This window comes from Melanostigma gelatinosum (assembly GCF_949748355.1).
Source record: "Melanostigma gelatinosum genome assembly, chromosome: 7".
Taxonomy (NCBI): Eukaryota; Metazoa; Chordata; class Actinopteri; order Perciformes; family Zoarcidae; genus Melanostigma; species Melanostigma gelatinosum.
In genome coordinates, this window is record NC_136640.1 from 19,717,148 (window position 1) to 19,734,364 (window position 17,217).

A 17,217-nucleotide genomic window follows, 5' to 3' on the forward strand; every position below is an offset into this window, starting at 1 on the left:
CAAACAATAATGTATGACGTCTTGTTCATTTCGGGTGTGGCTGGGTGGCTCACAGCTCTCTCAGTGGTCCACTAGTCCAGTCCAGTTGTTAACAAGGGCAGTGGGTCTCGCTTGTCTCTCTCCCTTTTTTTTTCCTCCTCCTCTCCATAACAGTGATGCAGTTTAAACCAAAGCTATGGTGGGGGGGGGGGTGGAAGTTGGAGAGCCGGGAGAGTTCAGCCTAGTTTTACAGCTTCAGCCCTCACTTCCCAGCGCTTAGACAGTGATCGATGGGCTTAGGCATGCTCTGCAGGACAGGCGGTGTGGGTGGGTTAGCTCATTTTGTTGTGTCCTCCTCCCCCATGATTTACTTCACCGGGGAAGTTTGCTCGAATTTGAAAGAGTGCGTGAGAGAGAAAAAGAGAGACGGAGGAAAAGCTGCACTGGCAGTTGCATGTGAAAAGACTGATTTGAAACGGCTTGAGACATTGTCTCTCATTTCTGTGAGGAGCTTAGCAGAAGGTTTGACAAAGGGAAACATTGGTCACCTCTCCGAGCTGTAAATGAAGTTGTTCTTGAATTAGCCAGCCGCTTCTTTTCCTATGGAAAATACTCGTTCTATATTTAGTATGACAAGGCCTCCTAAATGAGTTGTCTTCCCTCGTGGTCGAGAGCTGTGGCTTGTCCTGGGTTAATATGCTGGCCGCAGCTGAAGGATGCCAGGAATAACCCAGCTGTGTCGCACTGACCTCTTGGAACTGGGCAGCGCTCCAGGTCTCAATTAAGTGATGCTCTCTCTTTCCAGAAAAGGCAATAATATTTAAATGGGGTTCGCAAGAGTTATAGCATTTTCTCTGTCAGCGCTGTTAATGGCACTTAACCGAAGAGCTTTGTGGACCTGGACGGGAGAAAAAAGAAACGTGTGCAGTGTTCCTTTAGAACAGTGTGACGGCTGTACTGTATTTTCATCAAATGAGAAACTTCACACTCCAACGAAATCATTCAGAAGGTCACTTGAGGAGTCACACTGTTGACTTCTTTGGAATCTTGTTGCCTCCCACCCGTTACCAGTGTAATCTGTATGAGTGAACATTCCCAACATCCTCTCATCGTGAGAAATGAGCTGATACAACTCATCGGATAGAGCTGATTAACCTTATTGTGGTAAGATGCACACAGCAGCACGGCTCTCCCTCCAAAACACCATTAAGGTCGTGCTGATACTGTGTATCAGGCTGACAGAAAGTAAAATGAAAAAGTCTTACACCCCAATACCTCAGCAGTACTTCAGCTACACACGGAAGATAAGATCACACTCTGCACATCCTGGGGAGAAAAGAGAGAGAGAGAAAGAAAGCAAATGTGTTGCTGCTGAAATAACTGCTAACATGTCGAAATAGCACTTCAGTAACGTTTTGGGTGAGGATTGATGGATCTCCTCTCAAAAAATACATATACAGTGTGTATATATATATATACTGTATATAGAGAGAGAAATGGTTTTGCGGCAGTGTTTATTTAGGAAAAACCTGCTTATGAGGTTTTACACACAATGTTAACAGAGTTAGCATTAGCAGTGACAGTAAAACGGCACCACACACTCTTTAATTGATTTGATTGATGCAGAGACACCACGGCGATGACCACTGAGCCGAATGCAGATCACAGCTTTATGTAAAAGCACAGGCAGGTGTAACATTGTTAATGATGGATCTGTTCCATGTGTCTCCCAGTGTGTGTCCCAATGTGCCAGTGAGCCCATGACCGTGTGACAGACGGCCAGCGTGCATGCACACAGTATACCAGGAATGCTGATACCGAAGCAGCTAATTCAGCCGTCATTCATTTTAGCCCTGAAATGCCTCTCAGAGGTAATAACATACAACGCAAGGTTGCACGCATATCTCCATCGAAAGATACAGTAGGAGCACCTCGATGAAAAGCTCAAGGGAGATGCAATGCTGTCCATTTTTCTACCCTGCGTGTGTGTGTTTGTTTGTGTGTGTGATTGGGGCGGGGGGGCAGTTAGCCTTGCAGCAGTGTCTGTGTTGATGGAGAGAGGGGGGGCCTGCAGGATCCTGTGTGTCAGCAGCCTGCATGTGAGAGACATTGCCTGGCGGAAGTGCATCACTGGCAGATGTCCAAACCCCCCCCTTACTCCCCCTTTCCCTTCCTGGTCTATCTTCCTCTTTTGTCTCCGAGCACAGAGAACACAGAGGCCCTTTAAGACAGCCACTGGGGAAAAACATATGGAGGCCACTGTTCTTCCTTTCTGCTTTTCCAGTTGACAAATACAACAGCTGTGTTGTTGGTGTAAAGAAAATCAACCCGCTTCATTGTAGGTTCCTCGCGTTTGCATCATAACTGGAGCGTGTGCTTCTGCCTCTCATGTGGTTATGACAAAAGGTGCTTATTTACACTCGTGGCGGACTCCAGCCCCACTGACACACGGCCGTGTCGTCTGATTGGAGCGAAGCGGTGTCATTCACCATGCACTTGGCGTGGGAGGAGCCCGCAGTCTTGTGATGAAGTTTTTCGTGGAGGAGTTGCGCTTCTCTCTCTCTCTTATATCTCACGGAGGGATATCAACACAGGAAATACGTTGGGAGGCAGTAAACACCTGCTGCCTCCAGCCCCCCATCGCACAGCCTCCAACGCACACAGCAAACCACACACGACCGCATGCGTGCCAAAGCACAGCAACCTTCTCAATAGAGCAGACTTAAGTTTCTCTGAGGTCTGTTTGATCAACAGTTAACATCACAACTGAAGTCCAGCTGTTGAGTGTGTGTGTTGCCACTGCAACATTCTGCGTCGCATATCGTGAGAAATCTGTAGAATTGTTGAGCATTTAAATGCAGATTTTGTTTTTTTTATCAAATTCTCCCCATCATCACGTGTATGATTTGGACTTTCTGGCTCACAGGGTAGGCGTTTGTCCTCATACCTTTTTTTTCTGTCTCATTTTCCAGGCTTGGAAGAAACGCTGGTTCATACTCCGCAGCGGCCGCATGAGCGGTGACCCCGATGTCCTCGAGTACTACAAGAACGACCACTCCAAGAAACCCATCCGGGTCATCGACCTGCACTGCTGCGAACAGGTGGACGCCGGCCTGACCTTCAAGAGGAAGGAGTTCCAGGACAGCTTCGTGTTTGACATCAAGACCTCAGACCGCACTTTTTATCTCGTAGCCGAGACGGAGGAGGAGATGAACAAGTGGGTCCGCTCCATCTGCCAGCTGTGTGGGTTCAACCAGTCGGACGACAACCACGGTAGGAATCCCTGACCTGTCCCTGCCGGTCTATCCCTCTGCCACTGTGCTGTTTATCTCGCCACCATCTCCGCTTTTACCTCGACCAAGTTCAGTGGTTTTGTTATTTGTCGTTTACGCCAAAGTTTCAAATGAACTCATTAAAAGCTCATGAAAACATTTCAAATTTCAGTTCAACTTTTCAGCTGAGCTTTAGAAATATTTTGCTCTTCTGCTACGATCTCACATTTGAATGTTGACACAGTTAGTTGGTACAGCAGACAATCATGCTTCCAGTGTGATAATATTGACTGAAATGATTCGTCAATTAATGAATTTGTTGATCAACAGAAAATGAGCGACATCATTTGGTTATCGATTCATTTTTCAAGTCATTTATCGAACAAAACTTGCCAAAGACTTGCTGGCTTTGCTCTTAATTATGAACGATTATCTGCTTTTCCTTGTTTTATATCATAACAATGATGCGACCTTTTCACAAATTCTTGACATTTTATTGTCTAAATACGCAGAACAATATAAACAGTATAATATGCATATACTGTATCTTTACTGACTGAATACAATGTGTTTTGTTGTCTCAGCCGTAGCAGACCAAATGCAATAACTCCTCCCTTTTATCAGTCCCCCTCTGTGCTTTCTCATGTTATTTGGAACAGATTGCATCTTAGTTTTCACAAAAGAAATCAGCAGCAGAGGGTCCAGTCACATGATATCATTGGCAATTATGTTCTTTCCATCTTTGCTATTGGAGAGAGTGGAATAGGAACATCCCTGCCAAATAAATGGACACAGTGTCTGAGAGTGTTATTGATTTTCTCTTCATTTGTTTTGTTAAAGAAGGGGTCCGAGCTGTTGTGTTCAGGATGATGGAAATTCTTCGTATGGGCCATTTTTTAAAGTCAGCAGCAGATACAGATGCTCAGTTTTGTGTTTTTGCCACAGCTGTGTTCTGTTTTGTCTTTTGTGCAGGAGAAGGGCTCGTGTCACTTCGGGGCTACCGTTGATAAAAAAATGAATCCACTTCTGGCACCATGAATCACGTTGGATTAAAGCGCGTATCAGACATGCTGGCGATAACATTTTTATGCAGCGATGTTCTTGTGAACTGCTTCCTAACGGGAGCAATCCTTCCAAAGATTTGCCTTAATTACCTGAATCGCATTCTGCTCTAATCTCTAAACATTAAAAAAAACAAATGCACTGCAATTACGAGATGATGAGTCAAAACTAAAGACGGTGATACAAACACTCTTAACTCTTCTCCTTTTCATCTGGTGGTCTTAAGGGTGGACTCACTTTTCAGCTATTATTGTCATTTTAAGATCATCTTATGCCACTTATGATATAATGACAATATAATAGCATGGTAATGCAAGTGCACCCTTTCAAAGAGAAATTAACTTTTAATTCTTTAGAAAATTCACACATTGAATTAGAATATTGAAACTGTATTCAAATATCCGAAATAAATAAAACCACACTTCCAAAACAATAAACAAGTGTTACCAAAAGTGTGCAATGTCGGTGCTGTGGCTTATAATGGAAAACCCTGCTGTTTATTCTGACATTGTGTTTAAAATGACTTTATTCATGTGAACAAACATATGAACATGCATGTAAAGAGAACGGGCAATATTGACGTCAGCAAAAATGACCGAGGTCATGATAATATGTCTTCTGGTAAGTCAATAATGTAATTATGGTGACCGGCATAATTCAGTATGTATGTTTCATGAGAGTTTGTACAACACACACACACACACTCCTCTCATATTCTTCATCCTACCCTTCCAGATTGCACTCATAATGTTGTTTTCCCGCCATCTGGCAGCTGGTGGACGTTAATATTTTTTGCACATGGTTGATCATCTGTAACATGCAATATGTCCAGGTGTGGAATAAAAAAACAGCTGTGTAATAATGCTCACATTAGGAGGGGCTCCCCCTGGTCCTATCTTGGGTAATTAGCAAAGCCCTGTTATGAATCTAAAAGTGTATCAACTGTAGCCAGCGGGGTGTGGCTGGGAGAATGGGTTGGGGGAGTGAGAGGGCGTATGTCATGGCAGCTGCGTTAGTGGTTGCAGTCCCTGCAGTGTAAACATCACGTCCAGGCTTTTTGTTTTTTGGTCATGTAACTCTGTTTTCACCGAAAAATGTGGTTACTGTTTCTGAGGAACTTTATTGGAAACTGTTATCACTCTGTGGCCCAAATGCATTTCCCATACTCTATTTTAGTTGGTGGCAAATTAGAAATTAGAATTTGTTCGTGCCCCTCTTTGTGCTCGCTTTTTGCTCCAAGCTAAATACAAATTCTCAGCATCATTTATGCCAGAGGACAGAGTATTTATTATAGCAACCGTGGCTGATTTTGACAAGCATTACAAACCAAAACTAACACCTTCTTTAAGCGGTTCAATGCTCTGAACAGGCGTGGGAAATGTTACGCAACTCTTACGAGGTATAAGCTTCCCTTGTGCTTATACCACTTAATATCTTTCAGTCTTTAAGCACTACTGGTAGTAGTTTCACATTTTACATTTCCTTAAATTGTGAACTTAAACATCCTGGAGAAAAGTGGAAACGTAGATGTTATTCTTTCATGCATCTGCTCCTCAAGGGCATAGCTGCTCGATTCACCACTGGTTCCCTATTACGTCATTACCGCTCTCTTAAAGGGACAGCTCGGGTCTTTTATGAAGTGGGGCTGTATGAGGCTCTAATCCATAGTCTGTGTTATTACCTAAAGTAGATGGCGGTCTGCACACGCCCAGTTTGGAGAAGCACAGTATAGTCACCGCACAGAAGCAAAGCGCTGTGGACGGGCAGCAGCAAAGGGTATTTTAGACCCCTAAAAGAAAAGCCCGCCTACCAAATGTCAAACTCAGTTATAGTTATATTTATAATATTTTCCGCTGATTTACCTTGCCATGAGACAGCCCTATCCACCGGGGAACTGAAGCCCTTGCTCTTGTATGATCTTGCCAAAGCCACCGTTCATTTTACCTCAACGAGAAACAGAATATGTGAGAGAAGGGGCACACCCCACCTGCATCAGTATTCCTCCTGCAACATCTCCCATCTTGATCTCTGAGCCTGTGAGCACATAGTGCGCATGGAGCAGAGCCACGCTTTCACACCGCCAACACGTTAACTGTTGCTCAGCATGCTGAGCTTTTATCAAGCGATGCAGAAACATGTACTTGTGTGGCTTTTATGATTACAGCTTGATGAAGTGACTCAGACATGCGGATGGTAACAGAGGATAACTTTAACATCTTTTCGTAGCAAAGGTATTTTGTGGGTTTTCCTCCTGGCAGACAGCTGCAGATGTGTCACCTAACTGGCTGGGAATTCCCTCTCTGAAAGGTAAACAAACCATGTTTGGGGAAAAAACCAACATTGGAAGAAGTTAGTTCCTCTTATTGAGAGTAAACAAGCCGGCAGAGACGAACGCAAGAAGCAGAAATACCAAGTTATGCAGATAACATGTTTGCTTTCATACAGAGGCAGAGAGAAGGTGTTAACCAGAACACATCAGCCTGGGTGTCTGAGATTCATAGTGATTGCATTCTGCAGCCATAATGTTACATAGTGTACTCTAGGTCATCTTTCCTTTGTTCCAACACAGCTAGTGCCAATCGGAAGTGTAAGATGATTGTGAAAGAGATCAATCGGGCTTAGCTACACAATAGTGTTAAGCAGCGTAGAAGTGTTTGAGGATTTTGTTGAGACTCCGGTTGCATTTGTTTTATCGGCACTTTGATCTGAACTTACTTCTGTCAGTCGGAGTTGGCCTCTGCTGCCAGTAGTGAGCTGCGTCTTGGGACTGTGAGGAAGGTTGGCCAAGGGCAGCACATGACTGCAGCTCATTGTTGCACAACTTTCTCCCTCTTTCTGTCTTTGGTTAGATCTGCTTTTTTTCTGTATCTCTCTCACACACAAATCCCCACGCATTGTCACACACACACACACACACACACACACACACACACACACACACACACACACACACTCACCTTATGTTCGAACATGGTGTTCGTTGTGGCCAAACCGTGGCAAGCACAGAAGTCCAACAACGAAACACCATTCGGGTTCAGATCGGGCAAGCTGTTCCTCCCAATCACCCCCCGCCAGGTTTCTCCATCATTGCCCACGTGAGCGTTGAAGTCCCCCAGGAGAACTATGGAGTCATTAGGCAGCGCCCTTTCCAGGACCCCTCCCACCGACTCCAAGAAGTAAGAAAATAACTTTAAATAAATTGAACAGCAGCATGTATTTGCAGAGGTTCCTCTGTTACTCCAAATTATATGAATTTAGTTTGCATATTTGTTGATTTTTTTCACGAGAAAGTAGTTCCTGTCAGGTTTGTCAAACATCCAAAGTGACCGGGACATTGTTTCCGGAAAGAAACCTGGATGTTGACTTTTTGAAATCAAATTATTAAAAGCTTTGAGCAGCACAAATGCAATTCCATCCTCCGCTTGCACTGTGCTAAGAGAAGGATACCTCAAACTCTGGGCCAATCCAACTACCAGCATGCTCAATACAAAGGCCAAGCAGAAAATATCTTGACATATGGTTGAAGTGACCGTTCAGGAAAGAAGTAATTCTCAACGTGTTATTTAATTCTGATCTTTTTGGCATGATTTAAGGCACAGAGAAACAGGCCAGTGTTACATATATAACATATTGCATAGATACTTATGTACAGTAAACATACACATTCCCTCTCCTTTGGCTTCTCCCTCTCTACACATGCACGCCTGTCTCTCTCCCCTCCCAAAGTGCCCTTCATGTGCATTGATTTTTTAGTTGAAATAACGAGACTCCATGGCCCTGGAAGGTCAGGTTACTGCTGCCACAGAGCTGTCTGAGGTCGGTCTGCTACTGATGCCACTGCCGCGCATCCCACAATTCCACTGGCAGCTGCTGGAGACCAGAGACTTGAATATACTTTGTGCACACCCGTCATAAAAATCATCAAAAGAAGATTGTAAAAATGAAGGAATCCTACAGAACGTAGACGAAACTGTTGAGCTGAATAGAGTGGTGCAAGTTGTCGCTCATTTAAGCTTGAACAAAACCCCTGACAAGCAAAAGCAAAAGATTTCAAGTGAAATTGGACATTCGAGCTCCTCTTGCACCGACGCATAAGCACAGAGTTACGTGTTTTTCTAATTCTCACAATCTGTCGATGGGTGTTAGCGCTGTTATCAGATACTGATGGCTGGGTGTGTGGTGTGTGTGTGTGTGTGTGTGGTGTGTGTGTGTGTGTGCGTGCACCCAGGGAGACCCACCCCCGAGCACAATCTAATGAATGGAACATCATCTCGTCAATCACGGGCTTTGTTCGGCTCTCTCCCAGCTGTTTGAACTCCGAGATGAGGATAATCTCAACTAAGGGATGAGGTTTTTACTCGTCAGCAGTCTTTTTTTTTTTCTTCTTTTTTTTTTTGCTTTATTGTTCCCTCTTTTGCGTGACGGCTCTCACACTGTTTTGGTTTCCTCCTCTTCACTTTGTCTGTTCCCCTGGCTGTCCCTTGGAGTCAGGATTGTTTTTCAGTTAAACTGTTGCCCTTAAGATGGTGAGAAATGGAAAAAAAAGAATAACTACTAAATCAGCATTTCCAACAGCAGGCTCAGCAGTTTTTGTCAAATGGCTATTGAAAAGAGATTAGATTTATTCAAAGGGGGGGGGGGTTACATTAAACCCCATGTGTTGATGATTTGTGCAGATGTACAAATCATCCATCTCATCTAGTTTCCAAAATAATAAATGTTACTGTTGATTTAGTCGACTCAGAACTTCCCCCGTTTGCTCATTCTTGCATAAGAAAGTCATAGATGTGAAATGTAGACGCACCAACCAGGATTGAAGAGGAACCTTTTTGAAAGATAACAGTAAAGTTTTGTGGTCATTGTTTGCTTTTCTCCTCAACAGTAGCTGTGCCAGAGAAATGTCAGTTAAACTGTGACTGGTGTTGGCAACACATAAACTTCCCCCGACGAGACAGGAATTTCCCAAAATGCGACAAACCAAAAGCATCCAAGTGGTAGTGTAATGTTGTGACATCAAGCTAATCTCATGTCGTCGTTATTGGTACAAGTAGAAACAGAAATAAAACTGCAGCTCACTCTCTGGTTTAGATAACTTTATGCCACAAGCACAGCTGCTCATAAATCAACCTTCATTTCTCTACGTTTTTGGTTTTCCTTAATCCTTAAAATATCTGGTGTCCACTTTCCAGTTGGGTAATAATCTTTGTAGATTTGTGTGTACAGATTCTGGTTGTGTGTGTCGCCATTTTTCATCTTCGCTTTGGCATCGGCTCAATTGTTCAATTGACAGGTTTAGTATTGGTCCTGTGGCAAAACCAATCACTCTAATTGGCCTGAAGTCACATGGAAACTGCAGATGGACTCTTCTGGAATGGGATGTCTTTTTTTTGGCTGACAGTCGATGTTAATACCTGTCCTCATCTTGTAATCAGCAATTTGGAGTCCAATCTGCTTGCTGTTGTGCAGATAGGCCTGCCTCTTCTGTCACACTGTAACCCAGTCAACGCAATTGGTAGACTGGCCGTGTTAGCGCAGATAAAGCCGTAATTACAGAGCTGCTTCCTGTGTTCAGGAGTGCGCAGACATTTCATGTTACTGTTTTAGATGCAAAGACGTTGATGCGGGCAGATTTACAGCATGGCTGCAAAGTCGACAGTATTTGCAAAGTGGAGGACATTCTGCTTTTTATCAAAAAAGAGGTCACTGCTGCTGCTTTTACTCGTACGGTCGGCCTTAAATTGTTTCCTGTCCCGGTGATGCAAGATTTTCGCACCAATCTGCCAAAACAGTATGTTTTTCAGTATTATTTTTATAAGACTACACAAAAATGGAGAGTCCACAATGGAGATATGCATTTTTTTCTTCCCCAAAACGTAACCTGGGTTCTTACTGAGCTGTAGCTTTGCCGACACTGTTAACAGGTGACCAGGCTGCACATAAACACAATCAAAGGGAATTGATTCAGCCCAGAATCGAATGCATTCACCCTTAGAAATGCACTTACGTTTATTGGAGTCATTGTATAAAGCATCCTGACTAAATCACTAAAGTACAGTGTAGTTGAGAGCATACACAAGTATCACATTCTCCATTCATCATGACTTCTGAGTTTCCACACACGAGCGTGTTCCCATTCTGTAATGCACTGCATTGTCAGAGCAAATTATCCTTTTTCCGTTTTTTGGATCAGTTGGCTGCATTCGGCGGCACAGCCCTTTCCAGGTAGTCTTGCATTTTTTTTTTCCAATGAGACGATGAAAACCAACACTCAACCTCCACCACAAATTGTCTCAGCTCTTCATGCGTCTGTTGCAGGTCGACAGTATTTATCCACCCGCCGCCTTACAAAAAAATGAGGTCAGAGGGTTGAAAATGAGCTGCTGGTTGAGACCAAACTCTGTCATGCAGTGGCCCCGACAAGCCCCGAGCCTTTAAGGTGATTGATCAGTCCGGTCTTTAGAGGCGAATTGATGTCGCAGTGTAGTCGATGTAGGCGGTGCTCACGTGATGCTGCTGAGCAGGCAGGCAAAGGGGAGTAATGTGATCAGGGGACGCTACTGTGTGCCTGCTCTGCTTGACACACACAGTGAGCCGTTTTCAAGGGAGAGTGACACAGCCACGTCACTTTGTTCCCTTCACACTAACCCGCAGAGCAAGGACGCCATTTGCCCTCATCCTGTAGTAGAGCATCACGATCCACAGCGCTTAAAGCACTCCGCGGCGTCGACCTAACCCACCTCTGCTGCAGCTAGCTTCTTCTTCATCCAGTTATGTCAGTCTCATGGACCCACCCCCCCCCATCTGCTAACCACACATGCAAATGGACCCCACTATGCGGCCTCCTGGGACACAGTGTTGCTTTAAAGAGCCACTGGTCCGGCAGATCCGTGCAGGACAACAAATAATGTATCTACGTACTTAACACTGCAGTCATTGAGCCGTTGCTCTTTTCCAGGTTGACTTAAACTGAGTGAGCAGGTACATGTAGAGGCCTTTTTTCAAGGGCACGTTTGACAGGACCCCTGGGAGGATCAAACCTACTGCCTGACCTTCATGTCACAAGATGGCGTGCCCCCCCCCACCACCACCAGGCCACCCTGCAGAGCCATATCTGAGAGGCTAAGTGCAATCTCACATAGAACCATTAAGAAAATTACATTTTTCTTTGTGTACTCAATTTAAAGGCAGGTGGACAAGGCGTACTTTAGATGATTATCTTGTGTGGAATATTTAAGGAGTGATTATGAGCCTGATGAAAAGTGTACAACTGCTGTATTGAAACGATTCAAATGCTTCCTTTTCCATCAGACACCATTTTTGATTCAATAGGTCCGTGGTATTCTCTATTTTTATGTCTCATTTCAGATAAGATTATCATATGTCCTCGTCTAAATTTGCCCGGCCTGAGAGGAAATGAGCACCCTACAAAGACGCTCTTGTCCTGAGCGATCTGGCAGGGTTCTAATTTTGGCCCCCTGAGTCCAGCAGCCGGCTCCATTAGATTATGGCCAGAGAGCAGATGAGACATAGGTGATGTATTATACAGCATAATTGAAAAATTGCTCATGAATTTAGGAGCTCTTTGACCCAGAATAGCCAAATCTCGTTCACCGACCAAAAGGCTCCTTTAATGCGTTGCTGTTGATAGTCTGATGTTTGTTTCAAAAGTGAAGGAATGTCACGGGAAGAACTCTTTGTCTCTTTTAACTGCCTTGTTTGATGTTGAGGTTTCAGCGTAGTCGTAGAGAAAACAGCCGCTGGTGATGACGTCAGGCTCGTAACTCAAACAACTATAATTAGCCTTTATTTTTTACTTGTGCCAATCCAGTTTTATTCCTTTTCTTTGTCAAATGCAGCGTAATAAACGACTTCTACCGTTGGTTAATAAACATTTCACCACCTAATATTGACGGTACATTAGTCAGTGGAGGGAAATATTACCAAAAGCACCTAAGGGAGAGTTTTAGTGTTGTATTTTCTGCTCTTTTCTTCATTTCTGTGTTGTGGACTGACTTGATAGAATTTCTTCCCAGTGGTAACATACATCATCAGACCCATTAGTGTCAGTGATGAGCCATGTAGGCATCAGCGGACTGGACCGGCTCGTCTTTCTTCTCCTTCTTATTCTGACAGTCATGTGTGGCAGTTAATCAAAAACCATTTAGGGCACGCACAAAAACATACTCTTGTGCACACGCACTTCGTGAAAATGAACCCGATTACATTTTAGCCTTTGAAGTTGTGTCGTCAGTATTTCAGTCATTAAGCCTGCATGTGTTTTTCCATGCAGCTCTCCACTCTGGCGGGGTTGGGGGGGGGGGGGACTGTCTTTCTACAACAAATCAATATATCTACCCATGTTAGTGGTGCCCTAGTGCTCACCGCACTGGATGAAAGCTTTTACAAAGCTTTTTGTGGGGAAAGGAGATGATGCCTAACCAGCCTATGGAGAGTGGAATCTCTCAGAACAATGGTGTAATTGAGAAGCATTGGGGGGGCGGGGCCTGCCTGTGTGGCGGAGGGCCTGGGCATCTCACTGATGTCCGCTGGCCTGGAGACCCCACAGCAGAGGTCTTTTTTCCCCCTCAGGCCTGGATGTGACCTCATTCAGCTAACTGGGCTTCAGAATACCCCCCGCCCTCCAACCAGCCCACATGCACACACACACATGCTCACACTCCATGTTTTGCTGTGTGTTTTCTGTTGTTTTGCAGTGGCTGTGGTCCCTCTGTATGGTCCGCTCACATTATGACTCACACAGGGCATCAGCCTCTTCTTAAAGGGCAGTCGGACCCATAATATGCTTTGTAAAAGGTCTGACATAGGAGGAGGAGAATGGTGGAGAACAAGCAACATGCATGTGTCTGTTAGAAAGGAGGGACAATTCTGTTACTTTTCAGATATGATTGAAATTAGAGCTGAAGCAGTTTTAAGTAATTTATAAAAACAAAAATACCAAAAGATTCCAGCTTCTAAAATGAGAAGATGGAATGTCTTGTTCTGTTAATATCCTTGTAAACATCTTTGGGTTCCAGACTGTTTGTTGGACAAAACATACAATTTTAAGACATCACCTTAGTCTCGTGGAAATTTTCTTTTTCTCCTTTTTTGACTTTACATAGATGGAAGTATTTATCTTGCATCTACTGTACAGTGAAAAAGAGAGAGATTGGTATCAGCACAAGAGGATTGGTGGAGTTTTTTGTCCTCCCTCCCATCAGCTTGTGTTGCACACAGCACCATGGGTCGATGGATCAGTGGGCCGCCCACTCTCTACTCCTACAGCTCAGTGTGCGCCTCCTCTATTTGGCCTCCTGCCTAGTCTATTTGCAGCATCCCTTTCCCAGATTCATCTTTTCTTTGGAGCCTTTCGATGCAGATATCAGGGATGTCACACATAAACAACAAGACTGTACCACCACGTCGTTCACACAGTCCCGCTGTGCAAAACAATGCAACTCAATAAAATCAAACAAAGCACATAGGCACTGGTCAGAAAGAATAGCGTGGATCATGGGGCTGTTAAATCACTCGTACCCTGCGGCCTAAAAAAGAGCCGCTGGATCCTGTTTTCTCTTGAGACCGATCCCTCATCTCTATTGATCAGAGTGCAGGCGGAAACCTACTGAATACCAGACTCCAGGCAAGGTCATGTTGAGGCTTAAAATCTTCAAATGAATTACACACTGAACCTTTGACTTCAAGAATTGTGACAACAAAATAAAAATAGATGAATGGTTATTTGGCAGATTGTTCATTGCTGTCGCATAAGATTGCAATCTGCTTTTAAATTCCCAAGACAAGCCGTGAGATTGGGTTTCTAAAAAAAATAAAACCAGCACATGTTATGGGTTAAACAATCAATAACTCCAATTTCTCCGGTCTGCAGATGGCAGGTTGCACCATATGCCCCGTTCTGTCGGAGCAGACGTCACCGGCTCAATGGCTCCGCTGACCGGAGAACGCAAGTCCTCTGCCCCCATCCACTCCAGCCAGCCAGTCCTCTTCACCTTTGATGTGCCTGTTCGCCACAGCTCCCTGTCCAACAGCGCACCCCAGGACTACCTCCTCCTCCATCAGTGCATGAGCAGGAAGACAGAGAGTGCACGGTAAAGGTCCCGACCCTCAGGCGTCCTGTGTCAGTTTCCTGTTATCCCTTAATGCAGGTCAACGTACAGGTTTACGACGCTTCCTCAGTTCAGATGCCCCTAAGGGTTGGAACTACTGTTACGGTGGGAAAATTATCCAACTGCTGTGTGTGTGTGTGTGTGTGTGTGTGTGTGTGACAAAGCATTGTGGAAATGTTATAATGTATTTCACATGTGCTCTGACTGAGGAAGTGCCAATTTTTAACAATGATATTGAATTGAAGTGAATATTCTAAAATGAGAAATGGATAATCTGGAAGAAATGCTGCTACGAGCATTGTGTTTTTTTGTTATTTGCTAGAATTCAATTTAAAATGATAAAATACTACAGGGATAGGTGGGGATCGGCAATATTGATACCGTTGACTGACACAGAGTAATGTCATTTTATATTGCAATATTTAAAATGATTTAAAGATAAAATGTCTGTTTTTGGTTAGTCCGCTGTAGAAAATATCAGAAAAATGAAGGTCATTCATCCCAATAATGCAACATAAACAACAAAATATGCAATGCAACAAAAGATGGGCATACTTTTTGAGCAACTGCATGTATAAGGACATGCACGCTTATCCCGGCTATATGCTGAGCGGGAGAACAAATGGAACAAGTGTTTATGTGGAATGAACTCCTGAGTTTTCCCATTAACATTCACCTCACCTCCTGCTGCCGCCATGCCCGCTTCTAAGAATCAAAAGGCAGCTTTAATGATGATGCCATTCAGCAGATAGCCGGCACAGTAGATGATCAATGAGGTTGAGGCTGCAATTCATCACTCCTATAGGTTTAGACTCGCGCGGGGGTAGAACTGCCCTCTCAGCCACACGATTTGCACATAAATCTGCTGTGTTGGACCTCTGTGAAACCAAACCTCACAATCCATCTCATCAGCTTTATGCAGATATTTCTGTCACTCCCTCACCAGCTTCTGCTCGGTGGGTCTGCTAATTAAGACAGGCATCTGGTGTATGATTCATGATTTCATGAAACTCCACTGGTTTGATGACCAATGGTATGAATTCATCGATGTAAAAAGCCCCCATGAAGCCACAATGCTGGAAGGCAGAGTAATGAACAAGATCATTGATTGATGATTGGCATCCTGAGGAGACAGAGGAAGAATTGATGAACCACAACGTGCCATCTGACATGAAAAAAGGGAACAAAGTCAGAGAGAGCAAAATGTTATGTCAATATTAATCGTATTACGTTTGATGCATTATTCATTTGAAATGGTTACATTTATGATGGAGATTGAACGCAAGCATTAGAAACCTGCAGTGAAGCTAACGCATGCAGAACATCCCAAGGAAGATCAGTACAGACATAAAGAAACGAGTCATTGAGGACATCTCATCTTTGCATTGGCCGACTAAATCGGACCATTGCTCAGCTAACTGGCTAGAAATGTCTAAGCTGTAGGTTTGCTCTAGTAGGCACTCAAGGTCAAGGCCTACAAAGGAGCCAGAATACATGAGGCATGTCCCTCGGGTGTCTCACCGAAGCTGAAACACTGGGAAAGTCGTAGCGTGCTACCTCTTAGCGCGGATGTCCTCTCCCTGTCGACATACAGAAAACATGTAAACACATCAGCTTTTCAGGGAAATGTTAAGAATACTCAAATTGAATGTGTATGCTAGAGCTGCACAAATGTGCTCTGACAGTGATGACACGGTGTGTTGTTTTTTTACTAGGCTGAGACCTGAAGTGCTACAGTGCCATCTAGTGGCTATCTGGATCATTTCATTGGAAATTCATTTTATAGGTTGGCGTTGGAGTACGAGACAGATGTCTGTTTTGGAGGGAGCATTTAGGCACTGCGAAAATTGCGGGACCATAAAGACTTAATGTGTGCATTTGTGTAATATTGTGTATGTCTCTGTCCATGTTGCAGGAGTGCCAGTTTCTCCCAGGCCACGCGAAGCAATCTGTTTGTTGGGAGCGACTCTGCGGTGCAGAAACTCTCCCACGGCTTTTCCCACTGTCTCAACGGCATGGGCGGCCAGTTGCACGGCTTCTACAGCCTGCCCAAGCCAGGAAAGCACCAGTTACCGGGCCTCGATGACTCCCCGCAGGAGGCCTGTTATGTGCTGCCGCGAGGTTACAGCTCCGAGGCACCGGCTCACAGCGGTCTAGGTGACCCAGATCTGGAGGACGAGGAGGTTTACACCTTCAAGACGCCCTGCAACGCCCTTGCCACCGTGCACAGCAACGAACGGCCGACTGACAATTACGACCTTCCTACGACGCCTGGCTCCTTCTACCAGATCCCCCGGACGTTTGATAAGAATCACAATGCCTTGACACCCTCCAGCTCTGAGTCTTCTTGTGCTCCTCCTCCCAGGCCCCCCAAACCTAGCCAGGGTTCAGAGGGGCAGTGGGGGAGTCCCCAGTCGGTAGGGAGCCAGAATGGAGAGGTGACGCCTGCAGTGTCGGTTATCCCGCGCAGGAATACTCTCCCTGCTGTCGAGAACATCAGGCTGCACAGAGGTACGCTGAATGCAATTCGTGGTTTTGCTGCTTTCCTAATACGTTCCTTCAAAACGACACTTGTTTCTTTCAACGCAATTTCAGTTGACTCGCACAGACCTTTTGAAATCGCACATTTGACCTGTTTCCTGTTCTCAAATGCACGTCTGACTTCATCAGCCCGATCTCTTGTGGTGTCGCACTGACTCTGTGCTTTCTCTTCCTCCCCCCCTCTCTCTCTCTCACTCTTTCCCTCTTCCTCTATCTCTCATTTTACTGATTTAACG

The 17,217-nt window shown here is 44.6% G+C and overlaps 1 protein-coding gene across 2 annotated transcripts in view; it reads left to right on the forward strand.

Annotated features, from left to right (window-relative positions):
• gab2 (GRB2-associated binding protein 2) overlaps window positions 1–17,217 on the forward strand; it is a 33,395-nt gene that overhangs the window by 11,725 nt on the left and 4,453 nt on the right. For both annotated transcript variants that reach the window (XM_079271672.1, XM_079271673.1), the window contains exons 2-4: window positions 2,952–3,252; window positions 14,203–14,422; window positions 16,356–16,951. In XM_079271672.1, the coding sequence (XP_079127798.1) occupies window positions 2,952–3,252; window positions 14,203–14,422; window positions 16,356–16,951 (1,117 nt within the window). The remainder of the gene's footprint in view (window positions 1–2,951; window positions 3,253–14,202; window positions 14,423–16,355; window positions 16,952–17,217) is intronic.